The following is a 20,813-nucleotide window of genomic DNA, read 5'->3' as shown; positions in this document are numbered from 1 at the left end:
TTCCAACTTGGTTCCATTCTCCCCGTCATTTTCAGGTACACCAATCAGACGTAGGTTTGGTCTTTTCACATAGTCCCATATTTCTTGGAGGCTTTGTTCATTTCTTTTTATTCTTTTTTCTCTAAACTTCCCTTCTTACTTCATTTCATTCATTTCATCTTCCATCGCTGATACCCTTTCTTTCAGTTGATCACATCGGCTACCGAGGCCTCTGCAATCTTCGCGTAGTTCTCAAACTTGGCTTTCAGCTCCATCAGCTCCTTTAAGCCCCTCTCTGCATTGGTTATTCTAGTTATCCATTCGTCTAAGTTTTTTTCAAAGTTTTTAACTTGTTTGCTATTGTTTTGAATTTCCTCCCATAGCTCGGAGTAGTTTGATCGTCTGAAGCCTTCTTCTCTCAACTCTTCAAAGTCATCCTCTGTCCAGCTTTGTTCCGTTGCTGGTGAGGAACTGCATTCCCTTGGAGGAGGAGAGGTGCTCTGCTTTTTAGAGTTTCCAGTTTTTCTGCTCTGTTTTTTCCCCATCTTTGTGGTTTTGTCTACTTTTGGTCTTTGATGATGGTGATGTATAGATGGGTTTTTGGTGTGGATGTCCTTTCTGTTTGTTAGTTTTCCTTCTACCAGACAGGACCCTCAGCTGCAGGTCTGTTGGAGTTTGCTAGAGGTCCGCTCCAGACCCTGTTTGGCTGGGTGTCAGCAGCGGTGGCTGCAGTACAGCGGATTTTCGTTAGACCGCAAATTCAGTTGTCTGATAGTTCCTCTGGAAGTTTTGTCTGAGAGGAGTACCTGGCCAAGTGAGGTGTCAGTCTGTCCCTACTGGGGGGTGCCTCCCAGTTAGGCTGCTTAGGGGTCAGGGACCCACTTTAGGAGGCAGTCTGCCCATTCTCAGATCTCCAGCTGTGTGCTGGGAGAACCACTACTCTCTTCAAAGCTGTCAGACAGGGACATTTACGTCTGCAGAGGTTCCTTCTAACTTTTTGTTTGTGCCCTGCCCCCAGAGGTGGAGCCTACAGAGGCAGGCAGGCCTCCTTGGGCTGTGGTGGGCTCCACCCAGTTCGAGCTTCCTGGCTGCTTTGTTTACATAAGCAAGCCTGGGCAATGGCGGGCGCCCCTCTGCCAGCCTCACTGCCTCCTCGCAGTTTGATCTCAGACTGCTGTGCTAGCAATCAGTGAGACTCCGTGGGCATAGGACCCTCTGAGCCAGGTGCGGGACACAATGTCCTAGTGTGCCGTTTTCCAGGCCCGTTGGAAAAGCGCAGTATTAGGGTGGGACTGGCCCAATTTTCCAGGTGCCATCTGTTACCCCTTTCTTTGACTAGGAAAGGGAACTCCCTGACCCCTTGCGCTTCCCGAGTGAGGCAATGCCTTGCCCTGCTTCAGCTCGCACACGGTGGGCTGCACCGACTGTCCTGTACCCACTGTTTGGCACTCCCTAGTGAGATGAAACTGGTACCTCAAATGGAAATGCAGAAATCACCCGTCTTTTGTGTCACTCATGCTGGGAGCTGTAGACCGGAGCTGTTCCTGTTTGGCCATCTTGGCTCCACCGAATTTCTGTTATCTTTCAAAATTGTCTCTTAAAATCTCACATACCTCTTTTGCAATAGTCCTTGGGCCTTGAGGAGTTGAATAGCTTTAATTTCTGGACGTGTTTCTCAGGAATTCAGTTTATTTTGGTTGGCATCTTTTACCAGGCTTGAAGATGAGGCTTCAGTGTTTAAGCCTCAGCAGCACTCCGTTTTTAGACCAGTGTTTTTAGACCAGGAGTCAAAGCCCTGTAACTCAGTATCACAAAGACTTTAAAAGCACATACAGCAAGATACAAGGACATATAACCTTAATTTAAAGAAACTTATTTCTAATCTCAGTTTTTCCTAGGCAAACCAAACTTAATAATAACGGCATAGGAATGATTTTGATAAGATGTAAAAGCTCTGTTAGACCAGTTTGCCAAAAGGCAAAAGAAACGACCTTTTTGTCACAGAATATTCTGTTGGAAAAAAACATTTTCTTTAGATCTTTAAGAATACATTGTTAGCATCAGACCACAACAAATAGAAACCCTCAGAAGAAAATTTCAGAAGAAAAACAAACTTATCTGAGCTGAAAATGAATTGAAGGGGAGTGTCACTATTATATGTCTTTGTTGTTGGTGTTGGTGTTGGTGTTGTTTGAGATGGAGTTTCACTCTGTTGCCAGACTGCAGTGTGATGGCACTATCTCAGCTCACTGCAACCTCTACCTCCCAGGTTCAAGCAATTTTTCTGCCTCAGCCAGTCGAGTAGCTGAGACAGGCATGCACCACTACACCCAGCTCATTTTTATATTTTTACCTGAGATGGGGCTTCACCATGGTGGCCAGGATGGTCTTGATCTCTTAACCTCGTGACCCGCCCGCCTCAGCCTCCCAGAGTGCTGTGATTATAGGTGCGAGCTACTTCGCCTGGCCTAATTTTGCCTTTTAAAAGGGGATAGAAAACCAAAACAAGCAAGATGCAATAGAAGTTGACCTTTGGGGTAAAATATCTTATAATGTATTAAGAGTAAATCAACCTCTTATGAAAATTTCATTGTTATACAAACCAATCCTTTAATGTGTAAGTGTTTTTTTTAACATCAAACCCAGTCTCTAGAAGGACCGTTGTAATTTCCCTTTAATCATGGACAACTTGATCATATGAAAGTGTTTTTTGTGGGGTTTTTTTTTTTTTTTTTTTTTAATAAACCCTCTTATTGTGACTTATGCAGATGGGTTGTGATATACTTGACTCTCTGGTTTGTTTTGAACATCCGTCTTTCTTAAACAACCAGTTGTTTTACTCAGGACTAAATTTACCATACAAGATTCTTTCTCATATGAAATTATTTCTCTTTAAGCTTTCTTACCAAAACAAAATCTCTTTATTTTTATAAAATTTATTTTCACCTTTTTTATTTGCTGGTTCCTTTTACTTTATTATTATTATTATTATATGAGACAGTTTCACTCTGCTGTCCAGGCTGGAGTGCAATGGCACGATCTTGGCTCACTGCAGCCTTTGTCTTCCAGGTTCAAGTGATTCTCCTGCATCAGCTTCCCAAGTAGTTGGGATTATAGGCATATACACTATCATGCCCCAACAATTTTTTTTTAGTAGAGGTGAGTTTTCACCGTGTTGGCCAGGCTGGTCTTGAACTCCTGACCTCAGGTGATCCACCTGCCTTGGCCTCCCAAAGTGCTGGGATTACAGGTGTGAGCCATCGTGTCCAGCTTACTTTCTTTTATACATAACCTAAGCTTTGAATTAGACAAAAAATTGTTCACCTTTTTAAAAAGACACCTTTTTTCTAGAATGGATATTTTCCTACAAATATATTTTTTACTGGAAAATACACAAATAATAAAACATCTGTTTAACTTTAGATTCTAAATTTTGACAAATTTGTCTGCAAGTATTTATCCTATTACATTTACTAAATAAATTTAATTGTTTAGCTAGATTATTTATAAAAACCACAACTGTAAGTTATGAGACCACCACTGCAAAATTATAATGGAGGCAGTGAAAAAGATTTCACCTAATTGACACCATCTTGCTTCTAACCTCCACGCTGTCCTTGTTCATTCCTGGGGTGTTAGGCCAAACTAACTTTGGAGGAAGTTAGTTTACAGTTTAACTTTGAAACAAAGACAGTAACATTTCTTTTGTAAAGTAAGCCCTACTACCTGTGGACTGTACTGCTTGAAGCCAAAAGATTAGAAGTTATGGCAATCTTACTAAATTCAAGATGTAACTATTTTTATTAAACTAGTACTACTGTCTTCTTTATTAAAGAGTACACAACCAGCCAGGTGTGTTGGCTCATGCCTGTAATCCCAGCACTTTGGGAGGACAAGGCAGGCAGATCACCTGAGGTCAAGAGTTGAAGACCAGCCTGATCAACACGGCAAAACCTCGTCTCTACTGAAAATATGAAAATTAGCCGGGCATGGTGTCGTGTGCCTGTAATGTCAGCTACTCAGGAGGCTGAGGCAGGAGAATCACTTGATATCAGGAGGCAGAGGTTGCAGCGAGCCGAGACTGTGCCACTGCAATCCAGCCTGGGTGATGGAACAAAATTCCATCTAAAAAAATACTTTTAAAATCTCATTACGATATTTCAAATAGGACAAACTGCTGCTATTTCAGAAATACAGACATTGCTCTGTCCTTTTGGCCTGGCTTGCAAAAAGGTGGCCTTTTACATCAATAATGCCCTATAGTAGCCAAAATCAAAAGAGTTTCTCTTCTTTTTCTTTTTCCTTTTGCTAGCCATTTTTCTTCCCCTACTGCGCCATCTTTTTTTTTCTCTCTCTCTGTCTCATGGGAATTTAGTCACTTCAGAGGCTTTTTTTCCCATAATTTGCAACTTCCTTTGGATTTGATCAAGTCATGTAGAGTTGATCAAACCCAGTGGGAAAAAGACTGAATGAAAAAACAACAAAAACAGAAACAAAAAACAACAAAACAGTTAAGCAAAACAAATGATCACACAGTTTATATGGTTACTGAGTGCTCTGATGGTAAGGAGAAATTAAGACCAGCTGGTTGTTAATCTTAACTTTAGCCAAAGCAAACCACAGTTCAGTTACTTAACCTATGGATGGGTCTCAGGTTGATAACTGCCCTACACCATCCTAGAAGCAGGTTAAAAAAAAAAAAAAACAAAGAACAACTCATCTTCCCTGTTGGAATAGAGCACAAACTCCATAAAGGAGTTACCTGCCTTCCATCATCATGGAAGCAGGAAAAGCATGCCTTCCTTGCATTAGAAGCAAGTAAAACTCAAAAAAAACAAAAGTTGTACAGCAAAATAAACTTCAGATCTCGAACAAATTTTGGGATCAGGGATTCTCTGGAGAGGCCTCTTCCATGCCTCAGCGAATTGTCGTGTTGGTGTAATGCATAAAGATAGCTCAAGCTGGTACCAAGCACCAATAGGAGATTCATGAAAGGTCGGAGGTACCTCCACTCAAAATCCCTCTTTGGTTACCTCACTGTGAACCCCGAAAATCTCAGAGAGGTCTCAGTTAATTTAATTTAGAAAGTTTTATTTTGCCAAGATTAAGGACACACACCCATGACATAGCCTCAGGAGGTCCTGTCGACATATGCCCAAGGTGATGAGAGTAATTTGGTTTTGTGCATTTTAGAGAGACATGAAACATCAATCAATATATGTAAGATGAACCACTGGTTAGGTGTGGAAATGAGGGACAACTCATTTCTGGGGAGGGGGTCTTCAGGCCATAGGTAGGTAAGAGAAAAAATGGTTGTATTCTTTTGAGTTCCTGATTAGCCTCTCCAAAGGAGGCAATCAGATACACATTTATCTCGGTGAGCAGTGGGGTGGCTTTGAATAGAATGGGAGGCAGGATTGTCCTAAGCAGTTCCCAGCTGGACTTTTCCCTTTAGCTTAGTAATAAGATATTTTCCTTTTACAGTTTCTTCCCCAACCCCTTCATAATCTCTGTTTTGTTTTTTTGTTGTTGTTTGTTTTTGAGATGGAGTTTCACACGTTACCCAGGCTGGAGTGCAATGGTGTGATCTCAGCTCACTGCAACCTCTGCTTCCTGGCTTTAAGCTATTCTCCTGCCTCAGCCTCCCCAGTAGCTGGGATTACAGGCATGCGCCACCACACCCAGCTAATTTTGTATTTTTAGTACAGACAGGGTTTCTCCATGTTGGTCAGGTTGGTCTCAAACTCTCGACCTCAGGTGATCTGCCTGCCTTGGTCCCCCAAAGTGCTGGGATTACAGGTGTGAGCCACTGCGCCTGATCATCTCTTTTTCACATTCCTTCAAAATACGTTTCACAAATTCTGTGTTACTCATGTAAGTGGGATCATAAAGTATTTGTCCTTTCATGTCTGGCTTTCTCAGCCAGGTTCATCTGTGTTTTTAGCAGTATAATTTTACTATTTTTTATGACTGAATAGTAACTCCATTAAGTATGTACCACATTTTCTTTATCTATTCACATTTGAGTTACTGTGTTGAGTTTTGCTGCTCTGAAAATTGATGTAAATTACGTGTTCTGGTCTCTACAACTACTGGATTGTGTGGTAATTACTTGAACTTTTTAAAGGACAACTATATCATTTTGGACTATATTGTTTTGCACCATGCCCGCACCATCGTAATTCCCACTAGCATTGCCCAAGAGAATTTACAAGTATTTGCAATGATTTACAATGTTTTACAAGTATTTTCTCCAATTGTGTTTATTGTAATTTTACTGTTTTGGTAATAGTGTCATTTGATAAATTTTTAATTTTTGTGAAGTCCAATTTATTTACTTACTTTGTTGACACATTCTTTAGAAGTTTAAGAAATCATGGCTGAATACCACGTCACAGTGTTTTTACTTGTTCTCACAATTTTATAGTTTTAGCTCTTATGTTTGAGTCTCTGATCTATTTCAAGTTAATTTTGTATGTGATCCAAGCTAAAGAACCAACTTTGGCTTTTTGCATGTAAATACCTAGTTTTTCCAATCTCATTTATTCAGAAGACTGACCTTTCTCCTGCTCAATGGTCTTGGCAGTCTCATCAAAAATCATGCAAGAGTTTTTGTCTTGATTCTGTGTTCTCTTTTATTGGTCCATATGTCTGTCTTTATGCTACTACTATACTATTTTGATTGCTATAGTATTGTAGTAAATTTTGAAATTAAGAATTGTTCATTTTTATTCATTTTTGTCTCTTGAGACAGAGTCTTGCTCTGTCACCCAGGCTAGAGTACAGTGGCACGATCTCGGCTCACTGCAAGCTCCGCCTCCTGGGTTCAGGCCATTCTCCTGCCTCACCCTCCTGAGTAGCTGGGACTACAGGTGCCCACCACCATGTCCAGCTAATTTTTTGTATTTTTAGTAGAGATGTGGTTTCACCGTGTTAGCCAGATGGTCTTGATCTCCAGACTTCGTGGTCCATCCGCCTCTGCCTCCCAAAGTGCTGGGATTACAGGCGTGAGCCACCGTGCCTAGCCCTTTCTTTATTTTTAAAATATCAACTTCTGTTTTAAAGAGAGAGGGTTTATGTGCAGATTTGTCACTTGGGTTTAATACTCCCAGGAAGTGAACATAGTACCGCACAATAGGTAGTTTTTAGCTCATGCCCCACCTCCTCTCCTCTCATGTCTAGCTCACATTTATTTCCATATGTACTCAGTGTTTAGCTCCCACTTACAAGGGAGGACCTGCAACACTTAGTCTTCTGTTTCTAAGTAAATTTGCTTAGAATTATGGCCACCAGCTACATCCATGTTGCTGCAAAGGACATCATTTTGTTCTTTTTTTGACTCCATAGTGTTCCATTGTCCATATGTACCACATTTCCTTTACCCAATCCAACATTGATGAGCACCTAGGTTGATTCTATGTCTTTGTGTTCCCAGACCAAACCAGTGATTGGGCTGCTTATTCTCATGGCCCAATAATGAGATGCAGATGAACTGGGAAAGAAGAGCATTTATTTCTGAAGTAACTGGGTACAGGGGAAAAGCCAGGAAAATTACAACTGAAAAATTACAAAGTATTCTAGAGCTTGTACCTTCTAAGTTATATGTCAATGTGTAGTATGCATTCATCTAAACTCATGAGTGATTAACATCTTCTAATTTATAACCAAGGGGTCTGAGTTTTGAAGACCTTCCTCTGGAGCCTTAGTAAATTTACTTAATCTAGATGTGTCGAGGTGCTGAGGACCTTTATCCTGTTTCCTGCTAAGTCGTGGAGGTTTGGGGAGTTTCTTTAGACCACCAATAAAACTTGTCTGTGTAGGTCTGGGGAGTTTCTTCATATCCCCAATCAAAACTCGTTTAATCCTAAGCAAATTCTGTTAAGAATTTGTTACCTTGTTATCTTCAAGGCCCAGAAAAGGCCTGGGCAAAACTCTCCATGGGCTTTTGTTACATTCCAGCCTCTACGTGAGGGCACTGACTCTTTCAGCTTTTAATATTTAAATTAACCACTCAGTCAGTGCTGAAACAGTTGCAATGCAGGCCTGCCTGTTCAGCTGTTAATGAGACCGGGCCTGCCACATTTGCTATTGTGAATAGCGCAGTGATGATGAACATAGGAGTACATGTCTGCTTTTGTAGAATGCTCGGTTTTCCACTGGGTAGGTACCCAGTAATGAGATTGCTGCGTCAAATGGTAGCTCTATTTTAGGTTCTTTGAGAATTCTCCAAACTGCTTTCCACAGTGGCTAAACTAATTTATACTCCCATGAACAGTGTGTAAGCCTTCCCTTTTCTTCACAGCCTCACCAGCATATGTTGGGTTTTTTTTGTTTTTGTTTTTGGCTATTTTTAATAGTAGTCGTTCTGACTAATGTATCAGATAGTATCTCATTGTGATTTTGATTGCACTTCTCTGATAATTAGTGATGATTGAACGTTTTCCTTTTTTTTTCTTCTTTTTTTTTTTTTGAGACAGGTTTTCATTCTTGTTGCCCAGACTGGAGTGCAATTGCACGATCTCCAGCTCACTGCAGCCTCCTCCCGGGTTCAAGCGATTCCCCTGCCTCAGCTTCTCAAGTAGCTGGGATTACAGGCATGTGCCTGTACCACACCCAGCTAATTTTGTATTTTTAGTAGAGACAGGGTTTCTCCATGTTGGTCAGGGTGGTCTCGAACTCCCAAACACAGATTACCCGCCCACCTCGGCCTCCCAAAGTGCTGCAATTATATGAGCCACCATGCCTAGCCACATTTTTCACATTTTTTGACCGCCACTTGTATGTTTTTTTTTTTCTCCTAACAGAAAACAAATTATATGTCCTCTTTTAACTAGACATATGTTTTTCATATCCTTTGTCCATTTTTTAATGGGGTCATTTGTTTTTTGCTTGTTGATTTGTTCTTTGTAGATTGTGGATATTAGACCTTTGTCAGATGCATAGTTCACCAATAATTTATCCCATTTTGTAGCTTGACTGTTTACTCTGTTGATAGTTTTTGTTTGTTTATTTTGCTGTGCTGAAGCTCTATACCTGAATTGGGTCCCACTTATCAATTTTCATTTTTGTGGCAATTGAATTTAGGGACATAGTTAAAAATTGTTTGGCAAAACCAGTGTTGAGAAGGGTATTTTCTAGTTTTCTTTTTTTATAGTTTGACATCGCACATTTAAATATTTAGTCCATCTTGAGTTAATTTTTATATACGATGGAAGATAAGGATGCAGTTTCATTCTCTGTGTATGGCTAGCAGGTTATTCCATCCAGCACCGGTAGTTGAAAAGGGAGTCCTTTCTGCATTGCTCATTTGTATCGGTGTTGTTGAAGATTAGACAGTTGTAGGTCTGTGGCTTTATTTCTGTGTTTTCTGTTCTGCTCAGTTGGTCTGACTATGTGTCAAAACAGCAGTACCATGCTGATTTAGTTACTGTATGTAGCCTTATAGTATGGTTTAAAGTCAAGTAGTGTTTTTCAAGATCATTTTTCTATTGAACTTCCTTAAGATGAATTTTTTTTTTTTTTTTTTTTTGAGACAGAGTCTGGCTCTGTCACCCAGGCTGGAGCGCAGTGGTGCAATCTCGGCTCACTGCAAGCTCTGCCTCCCGGGTTCATGCCATTCTCCTGCCTCAGCCTCCCACGTAGCTGGGATTACAGGCCTGTGCCGCTACATCCAGCTAGTATTTTTGTATTTTTAGCAGAGACAGGATTTCACCATGTGAGCCAGGATGGTCTGGATCTCCTGACCTCATGATCCTCCCACCTTGGCCTCCCAAAGTGCTGAGATTACAGGCATGAACCACCTGTGCCCTGCCAAGATGAATTTTTTAATGCTGCAAAAATTGTTGATGGTATTTTGGTAGAGGTTACATTGAATCTGTGGGTCACTTTTGGTAATATTGACATGTTAACAGTATTTAGTTTTCCAAACTGTAAATCCTTATCTTGGTCTTGATCTTAGAAAAAAAGCTATCAGTCCTTCCTAGGTACAGCGTTAAGCTATGTGTTTTTCATATATGGCCTTTATTATGTTGAAGACCTTTCCATTTGTGCCTAGTTTGTAGAATGTTTTTATCATATATAAGGATATTGAATTCTGTGAAATTGTATTTCTTATCAGTTGAGATGATCATGTGAGTTTTTTCTTCATTTTATTAATGTATGTTAAATTGACTGATTTTAATATGTTGTTAATGATTCAAGAATTTCAGAAGGAAAGTGCACTAGTTCATTACATACAAACTTTCTATACCATGTTTCTGAATTCGTCTTACTAATATTTTGTTAGAATTTTTGCGTTACTATTTATAAGATATATTGTTGTGTTCTTACAATGTCTTTGTCCAGGGTCTCAGGATAAATCTAGGCTCAAAGCATGATAAACGGATTTTTTTTTTTTTTTTTTTTTTTTTTTTTGAGTTGGAGTCTGTCTGTCTCACCCGGGCTGGAGTGCAGTGGCATGATCTCGGCTCACCGCAAGCTGCACCTCCTGGGTTCTGGCAATTCTTCTGCCTCAGCCTCCCGAGTAGCTGGGAATACAGGCTCCCGCCACCACGCCCGGCTAATTTTTTGTATTTTTAGTAGAGACGGGGTTTCACTGTGTTAGCCAGGATGGTCTTGATCTCCTGACCTCGTGATCCGCCCACCTCGGCCTCCCAAAGTGCTGGGATTACAGGCGTGAGCCACCGCGCCCAGTCAATAAATTGAATTTTTAAAAAGTTTTTGAGAAGCATTAGTGTTAGGCAAAACAGAGACCAGTATTTTAAACAGTCCTTAGATGAATTAGAATGTTACAGATAAGGTTTTCTCTGCCCTTTCTCTTTTGAGGGAACAAATTAGGAATGAAATTGACACCTCTTTTATAGCAACACTGTACCAGGCCTTTGATGGAGTGAGGCAAGCACAAGTAAAAAACACTATAGTATTTCCAACTGATTTGAGTGTGACTTTTTCTAAGTTGTTTACTTGGATGCTGTAGATCTGTGATTGTTTTCCTTAGATTCCATCAGGTTATGTTAGGTAGGTTTTTTCTTTTTCAGATGGAGTCTCGCTCTGTCCCCCAGGCTGGAATGCAGTGACGTGATCTTGGCTCACTACAAGCTCCACCTCCCAGGTTCACGCCATTCTCCTGCCTCAGCCTCCCAAATAACTGGGACCACAGGCGCCCGCCACCACGCCTGGCTAATTTTTTTGTATTTTTAGTAGAGTTGGGGTTTCACCGTGTTAGCCAGGATGGTCTCCATCTCCTGACCTTGTGATCTGCCCACCTCGACCTCCCAAAGTGCTGGGATTACAGGCGTGAGCCACCGCACCCAGCCCCTATGTTAGGTGGTTTTAAATTTTTTTACATAAGGAAGTGTGAGGGCTTGGGGCTTCTTCATTGACCATTTGGGCTCATGTTATCTGTCCTTTATTTCTTTTTATACTGCTTCATCAAGATAATTTACATAATACACAATTTACACATATAAAATATACAGTTCAGTGGTTTTTAGTGTACGTCATAGGTGTGCAACCATTATCATAATAAATTTTACAAGTTTTTTTATTCCCAAATGAAAGCCCATACCCATCCACAGTCACATTTCCCCCAACTCCAAGAATTCAAGCAACTGCCTGCCTGCTTATATCTGTAGATTTGCCTATGTTGAGTGTGTGTGTGTGTGTGTGTGTGTGTGTATGGGATGATAACATGTCTTTTTGACTGGTTTCTTTTTTATTTTTTAGCATAAGATTTTCAAGGTCTATTCATTTGCACTATGTATCACTAAACCACTTCTCTTTTAATGACAATGTTACATTGTCTGGATATAAACCGTTTTTGGTGGAGGAACTCTGTCATCCGTTTATGAACATTTAGGTTGTTTCTGCTCTGCTTCGTAGGTATTCCGAGTAATGCTATTATGAATACTCATAAACAGTATTTGTGTGGGAACACATACCTTCATTTCCCTTGTATAGATGCTAGATTATGTGGTGTAATAACTCATTGTTTATTCTGGGAGTATTTTGTTTGTTTTTTATTGACAGTCTCGCTTTGTTGCCCAGGGTGGAGTGCAGTGGTACGATCTCGGCTCACTGTAACCTCCACTTCCTGGGTTCAAGCAATTCTTCTACATCAGCTTCCTGAGTAGCTAGGACTACAAGTGTGTGCCACCACTCATGGCTAATTCTTGTGTTTTTAGTAGGGAAAGGATTTCACCATGTTGCCCAGGCTGGTCTCAAACTATTGACCTCTAATAATTCATCCAGCTCGGCCTCCCAAAATGCTGGGATTACAGGTATAAGCCACTGGACCTGGCCTCATTGTTTATTCTATTAAGGATCTGTAAGATTAATTTTCAAATGGCTGCATCATTTTACATTTTACTGTTTTTTTGAGGCTGAGTCTCACTCAGTCGTCAGGCTGGAGTGCAATGGTGATAATTCACCTCACTGCAGCCTCTGCCTCCTGGGTTCAATCAATTCTCCTGCCTTAGCCTCCCAAGTATCTGGGACTTTAGGCACACACCATCATGCCTAATTGTTTTTTGTATGTTTAGCAGAGACAGGATTTCATCATGTTGACCATGCTTGTCTTGAATTCCTGGCCTCAAGTGATCCACCTACCTCAGCCTCCCAAAATGCTGGGATTGCAAGCATGAGCCACTGTGCCCGGCCTACATTTTTGTTCTTAATTTATAAGTTTCCCATTTCTCCGTCTTCTTTTATACTTACATACTATCTCCTTTTGATTCTAACCATACTGTTAGTTTTGAAGTAATATTTCATTTTGTCTTTTCCCAAATGGCTATTTGTTAAGCATCTTTTCATTAACATATTGTTAATGGGTATATTTTCTTTGGTGAAATGCATGTTTATTTCCTTTGCCCATTGTTTAATTGGGCTATTTTTCTTCTTGTTATTGAACTGTAAATTATATGCATGCATATTCTTGCTAAAAATTCCTTCTCAAGTATTAAATGTGTCGGTACTTTTTTCTGTTCTGTGAGTCGTCTTTTCACTTTTTTTGTTAGTGTCCTTTGAAGTACAAAAATTTTAATTTTGATAGAGTTTAATTATTTGCATTTCTTGGATTTCATTTGTTTTTCTCATTGCTAAGAAACTATTACCTAACCCATAGTCATACAGATTTACTAATTTTTTTTTTTGCATGAGTTTTGTGTGGTATCTCATATTTAGGTCACATTTATTTCGAGTTAATTTTTGTATACATTATGAGGTAGAGGTCCAACTTCATTCTTTTACATGTTGATTTCCAGTCCTCCCAGAAACATTTTCTCATTGCATATTCTTGAAATTTCTCGAGAGAATAACAAACATTTTTAATTCAGCATTTAATTTTTTTATTAAATATGTGAAATAAAAATGTGAAAATGTTTTATTATTTATATAGAACTCTTTGGGTTGAAAATTTAGCCTGTGAAGAGCTTTGTCCATATGTTTTTAGTTTTGTTAATGTGATTCACCCACAGAGAAAGCCAGGGTAACTAAATATGGTACTATAATCAGAAATAGAAGATCTTAACATTGCTTACTCTGTACATATTTGCATATGGATGCAAATGTATTTCTGCCAGTTTAGAATATGTGCCATTGCTTTGCTACTTGACACTTACAATTAACATTCATAGTTATACCCCTCAGTACTTTTGGCTTCAGGTTTTTCTTCATTATCTTGTCTTTGGCCCAAGTATAAGAATGTACAGATTCTTTCTCATAAAACAGTGTCTACAGGGAAAAACAAAACAATGCTTTTTCTTTATTACCAAAGAGAGCTGGAGGGACGCTGAGGCAGGAAACTTCCTTGAACCCAGGAGGCAGAGGTTGCAGTGAGCTGAGATTACACCACTGCACTCCAGCCTAGACAACAGAGTGAGGCTCCGGCTTAAAAAAAAAAAAAAAAAGAAGAAGGAGAAATTCTGTCTTCTTAGGTGCTTTCTTACATCTTTTTCTGTTTTAATATATAATTAATAAGTTTTTGTATGTTGTCCTTGTTTTCATTTTTAGTTCTCTCATATTCTCTTGATATCATTTTAAATGAAATTAATTTACCATTTAGAAAATTCCTTGATCCAAAGTAAAATATGAATGAATACATGCTTTTCTTATAAATTAGTATAATAACTGAATTTCATATTAATTTTGTAGATGATGGAGGATGTTGAGTACCGTGAACTGGCCTTTGACTTTTCCTGTGACTTAATTTAATGTGATTATAGAAGATATTTTCTGTGAAATGTGCCTGTAGAAACTTATTTCCCAAAAATAGTCAGTACTGCTCATGTAAATGAGTATTTCGATAGTTTGTACAATAGAAGTGATAGCCTGTTAGAGGATACTAAGTATGAATATTTTTTTCTTAACCTGAAGGAAGAAAATGAGAAAAGAACACAACATAAAGATCATTCAGATAATGAATCCACATCTTCAGAGAAGTAAGTAACTTTTAGCACCCATTTAACATTTCTGTCTAAAATACATGGATTTAATATTCTCTCTTTTTTTAAGTTCTGGAAGGAGAAGGAAAGGACCTTTTAAAACCATAAAATTTGGGACCAACATTGACCTCTCTGATAATAAAAAGTAAGTCTCCCTGCCCTAGTACTGTTTTCATGAACTGAACCAATTAAGGTACTGCAGAATTGGGAATTGTCTAGCTTTCTGTTTTTTTTCTATTCCTAATTATTTCTCTCTTTCTCTGTTTCTAATTTTTTTATGTTGACTTGTTAGTTTTACCTAATAACCCTAAAATTCTGAAATTATTTTGACAAAGTTTTATAATTAGAATGTTATTCTTCTTAAGAAAATCAAAGTACCCTCTCTATTAATACAACTTTATAAATAGAAAGTAAATTGTTTGTTTTATTTAGTAGATTATAAAGTTTATGATTTTTTTTCAGTAATCTGTGTTTGTCTTAAGACTTAATTTTGGAATAAGTTAAATGCTTTAGTTCTACTGACTGTACAGGTAAAATATTTATAGATTTAAGTATTTTTCTGATTGAATCACAGGGTTTTTGAGGATATGGTGATTCTTATGAGTTTTTACTCTTAATCTGTTACTTTGTCGCAGGTGGAAGTTGCAGTTACATGAACTGACTAAACTTCCTGCTTTTGCGCGTGTGGTGTCAGCAGGAAATCTTCTAAGCCATGTTGGGCATACCATTCTGGGCATGAATACAGTACAGCTGTATATGAAAGTTCCAGGGAGTCGGACACCAGGTGATTTTAATGACTAACATACCTTATATGATTGAAAAAATTGAGTTTATCATGTGGACCAGGCATAGAGAACACGTTGTCATTTATACTTCTAAAGACAAAAGGATTTTAAAATTCTTTATTATAGGTGAAAATGTTCATATTACTGTTATAATTGAGCTCAGGGGATTGTTTTTCCATCATTTTTATATGAAAAAATAATTGGAAAAATGTGAACTAGGAAAGGGACTCTAAGTTTCTGAGTTGTAGGAATGACAACAGGTTAACAATGTTTTTCAGAGGTTTTCACCACAATTACTGTAAGAACGATGTATTATGAACCAATTTACTCAAGTTATCTATAATAAAAATTTCATCGACAGTACTTAAAATAGTGATACTTTTTTTTTTTTTAGAAAATGTAATCGAAAAACTAATTTTAAGCAAACATTTCTTTAAAGGGCTAGATACTAAATATTTTAAACTTTACAAGCCAAGAGGTTCAATTGACAATATTTTGTAGGTATTCTATAAAAAAAAAAAAAACCCTATTTTTCATGGATTTTTATTGATGAAAATCAAAATAAATAAATGAATGTGTTTTTTTGTTTACTAGTTAAAAGAATGGAATTATTTTGGAGGAAATAATACTCCACTTCATTGGGGCTCGAATACTGTGTTCTTGTGTCATCAAGATTAACTACAAATGTACATCTGTTAAAGTTGGTCTGTGGTAGTGAGATCTTCAAAAATGTCTTTTCAAGTGAATCAATACTGCCATGTACTGATGTCAAACTTTGAGCATATTTTCTTGAGTATATTAATTGTCTTAAAAGTAGTTACAGAGTTAGATTTTTTTTCCTTTTGGGTTATTTTGGGTTTCGTTACATTGCAGATTAATTTTTTCCAGTTGAAGGTCAATTGCACCTTTAGTTGGAAAACCTCACAGAAGTACAAATGGCTTTTGAAATATGCACATTTTCCTGCACTTTTGTTGAGATTTAGAAAATGCTGCTGTAATTATATTTTGAACTTAAAGAAGTATATATTTGCAAATGTCTGTGGTACTGGAGATGTAGCTTCTTACTTGTTTTTAGTAGCTTAAGAAGTAGCATATAAAAGCAGCTTGATACTATTTGCAATTCAAAAAATTTCTTTTGTCTTCAGAGTGATTTATCATCCTAAAAGTTTCACAGGTAAGTTGTCTTTGCCTTGTAATTTTTAGGTTAAACTTATCAAGAAATGTTTCGAAGCCTGCAGCAAAATTTCCTTGGCCAGTAAGTGGTCAGTAACAGTGGCAGAAGGTGGTACTTCTTCAGAAAAATTTCCACCTCAACTCAGAGCTCTAAAAATAACAATACAGCTTCATCATTGCTAAATCATTGACCTACTTTTTTTAAGACAAGTGAGGATATTCAATCTCTGTTTCTGACAAAATTCATGGAACTTACGTTCAGCAGGTCGATGAGACTGGCACATATTTTTCACAAATCTGCCAATGAATAATACAATACAAATAAACATAGATATTGAAACACCTTACATTTTCACAGTGAAAATGAAATAAATTGCATGAAATGAAAAATGTCATTTTTCTTTTAAAATCTAGCAGGGGAATAACCAAACTTTTAATAAATTATCTCCTTGTCATTTTGTCTCTCAAGGGTTTGGGTTTTTTTGTTTCTTTGTATAACATTAGTACTTTGGCCGGGCGCGGTGGCTCACGCCTGTAATCCCAGCACTCTGGGCGGCCAAGGTGGGCAGATCACGAGGTCAGGAGATAAAGACCATGGTGAAACCCCGTCTCTACTAAAAATACAAAAAATTAGCCGGGCGTAGTGGCGGGCGCCTGTAGTCCCAGCTACTCGAGAGGCTGAGGCCAGAGAATGGCGTGAACCCGGGAGGCGGAGCTTGTAGTGAGCCAAGATTGAGCCATGCACTCCAGCCTGGGCAACAGAGCAAGACTTTGTCTCAAAAAAAAAAAAAAAAAAAAAAAATAGTACTTCAACAGTGTCCTGTGGAACTGTTAAGGAATTCCTTAGAAGAAATGTAGTATGTTTTAGTTTGCCAGATATAATTTAAAGAAATACTATTCTGAATTTCTGTATATGTAGATTTTATTCCAGTATTACGTTAGTATAAATGATGCCTGCTGTAATACACTTCATATTCTGATATGATCTTTAATGTGTTCTAAAACACTGGGATTGCTGATAGATCATAAGCTAAGATTATATATATGGTATGTAATGTAAATGTTTCTAACTCTTTCACCATGGGTAGGTGCCCATGGTGTCCTAGTATTTCTAATTTTTATTTTTAAAGCCCTTGCCATGGGCAGTGCCATCTACCTACTCATTGTGGAAGAGTTATGATTCTTTACATTATATACTAACGTTTGACATGTGGTAGGAGCTAAGAGTGCTAGGAGACAGGTTACATTTTGAACACTATACCTTTCTCTTCTTAATAAGGTTTCTGATACTATTTGTGAGAATTGAGAAGTCGTTTATAAAGAAGGAAATAGTAATGACTGTAGCTAATATGTGTTGCATATTATGTTCTGTTCAAAGTTCTAAGCATGTATTTTTCACTCAGTCCTCAAAACTATCCAGTGATTTAAAGGCACATTTCTCCATTTAATGTGTGCTGCAATTGTGACTTTTCATTTTCTTTTACTTTTCAGGTCACCAAGAAAATAACAACTTCTGCTCTGTTAACATAAATATTGGTCCAGGAGATTGTGAATGGTTTGTTGTACCTGAAGATTATTGGGGTGTTCTGAATGACTTCTGTGAAAAGTAGGTTTCTGAACTAAACTTTCATTTAAATAACTATGAGAAAATAGTCATAAAGGACAAAGTGCAAAGCTGAGTTTCTTCATGAAACTATCACTTTTTACTTACCGCTCAGCAGAATTTTTTTAAATGATTTGATTTTAAATCTTTTATGTTATCTGAATACTTAATGAAAAGATGCCATGCTAAGCACAGTGTCTTACACCTGCAATTTCAGCACTTGGAGATGCTGAGGCAGATAGATGTCTTGAGCCTAGGAGTTTGAGATCAGCCTAAGCAACATGGCAAAACCACAACAATTAGCCTGCACTTATAGTGCTTGATACTCAGGATACTGAGATGGGAATATCATTTGAGCCTCGGAGGTTGAGGCTGCAGTGAGCCATAATCATGCTGCGGCATTCTATCGTAGGTGACAAGAGTGAGACCCTGTCTCAAAACAAACAAACAGAAAGATGCCATGAACTAGTCTCTGCAGTGGTAATAGGTGTGAATTGATGAGAGTAAATTGTTTTTTATGTTAATGTAAAAAATTGATGCATTTTTCCAGATTTGACAAGTGTGCCTTAAAGAAAAATTTTACTTAGATTGTTTTTAGAAATTACAGGGAATTATAAAATAAGGCACCCTTACAGCTTAGTAACTGAATTTCGTGTATCTTTGTAATTTGGGCTAAAAATATCAATAACAAAGGAATCACAGGATTTGTTTTTTAGAGTTGGTAAAGATACTAGTGGAAAAATACAGACATAATTGAAACTGTATTACGTATTAAAACATACTGAAAAAAGAATTCTCATAGAGAATTATATATGAGGTTTACATTATAATCAGCATGCATGTTTCACAAAGTAATTTCTGTTTTAACCTTTTGGAATGTCTTTACATTTTATTTGGTAAAAAGTCCATTTTATTAAAAACATAAGGTTAATTTTCTTATCTACTGGCAAGAAATAATCCCTTTTCATCGCCTTTGTTGTGTAACGCAAAAGGTTTTCTCAGCATAGCAAAGATGAAGTTTTTTAACATTTAAAACTTATCAATAAACACTTTCATCTGAACTCTTTGTTCTGAACCTAGGAAACTCCAAATACACGGAAACAGCAGGGGCAAACAAGGGAAAAAGAAGTTTATACAGGGGAATCCCTATTGTGATACACAAAGAATTTTTTTCTTAAAACTGTGATGATGTATATTGCAGTTCTTGTTACATTTAAATATAATGACTTTTGTTCATTTTCCTGAGTGGGAACTGGCATTTTCAGGATTTAGCTTTTTTCCTTTCTGAACAGAGAAGTGACCTTAGGTTAATGATTGTTGGGGGAAAAAAATGTGATATCCAAAAAGTTAAAGATTGGAAATAATAAAAATATGAAGCTAAAATGATTCATTTATCCTAGGGTTCAAAAACTTTGCAGTCCTCTTTGCAGTTTCCTTGTGATTTTGTTTTGCATAAAACATCTCCCTACATATAATTAACTGTTGTTTTGAACTTTTGAAAAAGATACTATCTGCCTTTGTTGGTTTTGCTGCTCTTTTTTTTTAATACAAAATTTTCTCTAATTTTATATTGGTAGTATATGAGTTAGATAAGGTAAGATTTATGCTATGCTTATAATTTTTTCCTTTTCTTTTTTTCATTTTGCTTCCCGTTTACTGGCAAGCTTTTTAAAGTTTATGGGAAACGAGGTGGGCACAGTGGCTTACCGCCTGTAATCCCAGCACTTTGGAAGGCCAAGGAGGGCTGATCATTTGAGGTCAGGAGTTCAAGACCAGCCTGGTCAACATGATGAAACCCTATCTCTACAAAAAATGCAAAAATAGCAGGTCATGGTCATGTGTACCTGTAGTCCCAGCTATTTGGGAGGCTGAGGCAGGAGAATTGCTAGAACCGGTAAGCAGAGGTTGCAGTGAGCTGAAATCGCACCATTGCACTCTAACCTGAGCAAAAGTTCAAAACTCTGTCTCCACATAAAAAAAAAAAAAGAGTTATGGAAAACGTGTAATTTTTTATTCCTTGAATTGCTAACCTCTGCTAAAGTCAAAAGCAATTTTAGTAGAATAAAATGAAACGGAATAAGATTTCATATGGACAACTCCAGATTTTTATCATTTTTTAAAGATAAAATATAGAAACAAAGCAAAAGCAGTTCTTAAATCTGAAACATTTTCAACTATGTGAATTTCTTCCTCTTGAGAAAACTTAATTGGAAATATTTTACCAAATTCTTAATAGAAAATGTAATGTAGTTACTGTGCAGTACATCACAATATTGAAAAAAACAAAATTTTTTTTTTATATGGAATTTTGCCCTGTCCTCCAGACTGGAGTACAGTGGCACGATCTCAGCTCATTGCAACCTCCGACTCTCAAGTGCAAGAAATTCTTCTGCCTCACCCTCCTGAGTAGCTGAGATTACAGGCATGCAGCACCACCCACCCCAACCCCGCCACAAGCCCCTGGCTAATTTTTGTATTTTTAGTAGAGCTGGGGTTTCACCATGTTGGTTAGGCTGGTCTTGAACTCCTAACCTCAACTGATCCTCCCTCCCGGGCCTCCCAAAGTGCTGGGGTTACAGGTGTGAGCCACCACACCCGGGCAACAATATGGAAAATCTGGTGAAGGAGAATAACAAAAAAATGAGACTTTTATATTAAAACTTGATAATCTTGTCTATTTGTATCGGTGCCAGTGGTGGTTTGTGTATGTGTGTTCTTCTGGTAGTTTTTTCAGCTGCCTTAAGTCAACTGATTCCTAAAAGCATATGCAAATAGACATTCTGTCCTTACTCCCCTTTCCTGCCTAGGATTCAGAACAGCAATAGAGGATGATTT

The 20,813-nt window shown here is 37.8% G+C and overlaps 1 protein-coding gene across 43 annotated transcripts in view; it reads left to right on the top strand.

The window, feature by feature from the left end:
• UTY (ubiquitously transcribed tetratricopeptide repeat containing, Y-linked) overlaps positions 1–20,813 on the top strand; it is a 267,961-nt gene that overhangs the window by 173,814 nt on the left and 73,334 nt on the right. For 41 of the 43 annotated variants that reach the window (XR_010119798.1, XM_055269631.2, XM_063635455.1 and 38 more), the window contains 4 exons: positions 14,350–14,414; positions 14,488–14,562; positions 15,053–15,201; positions 17,867–17,981. Coding sequence is in view for 42 of the 43 variants with exons in the window: in XM_055269631.2 (XP_055125606.1) it covers positions 14,350–14,414; positions 14,488–14,562; positions 15,053–15,201; positions 17,867–17,981 (404 nt within the window). In the remaining variant the exon portion in view is untranslated. Of the gene's footprint in view, positions 1–5,629; positions 6,188–14,349; positions 14,415–14,487; positions 14,563–15,052; positions 15,202–17,866; positions 17,982–20,813 lie in introns of those variants that run through there. The other 2 variants (XM_055269643.2, XM_063635480.1) reach the window with 2 other exon arrangements.

This window comes from Symphalangus syndactylus, chromosome Y (assembly GCF_028878055.3).
Source record: "Symphalangus syndactylus isolate Jambi chromosome Y, NHGRI_mSymSyn1-v2.1_pri, whole genome shotgun sequence".
In the NCBI taxonomy this organism is placed as follows: domain Eukaryota; kingdom Metazoa; phylum Chordata; class Mammalia; order Primates; family Hylobatidae; genus Symphalangus; species Symphalangus syndactylus.
This window is presented reverse-complemented; position numbering and strand designations above follow the sequence as displayed.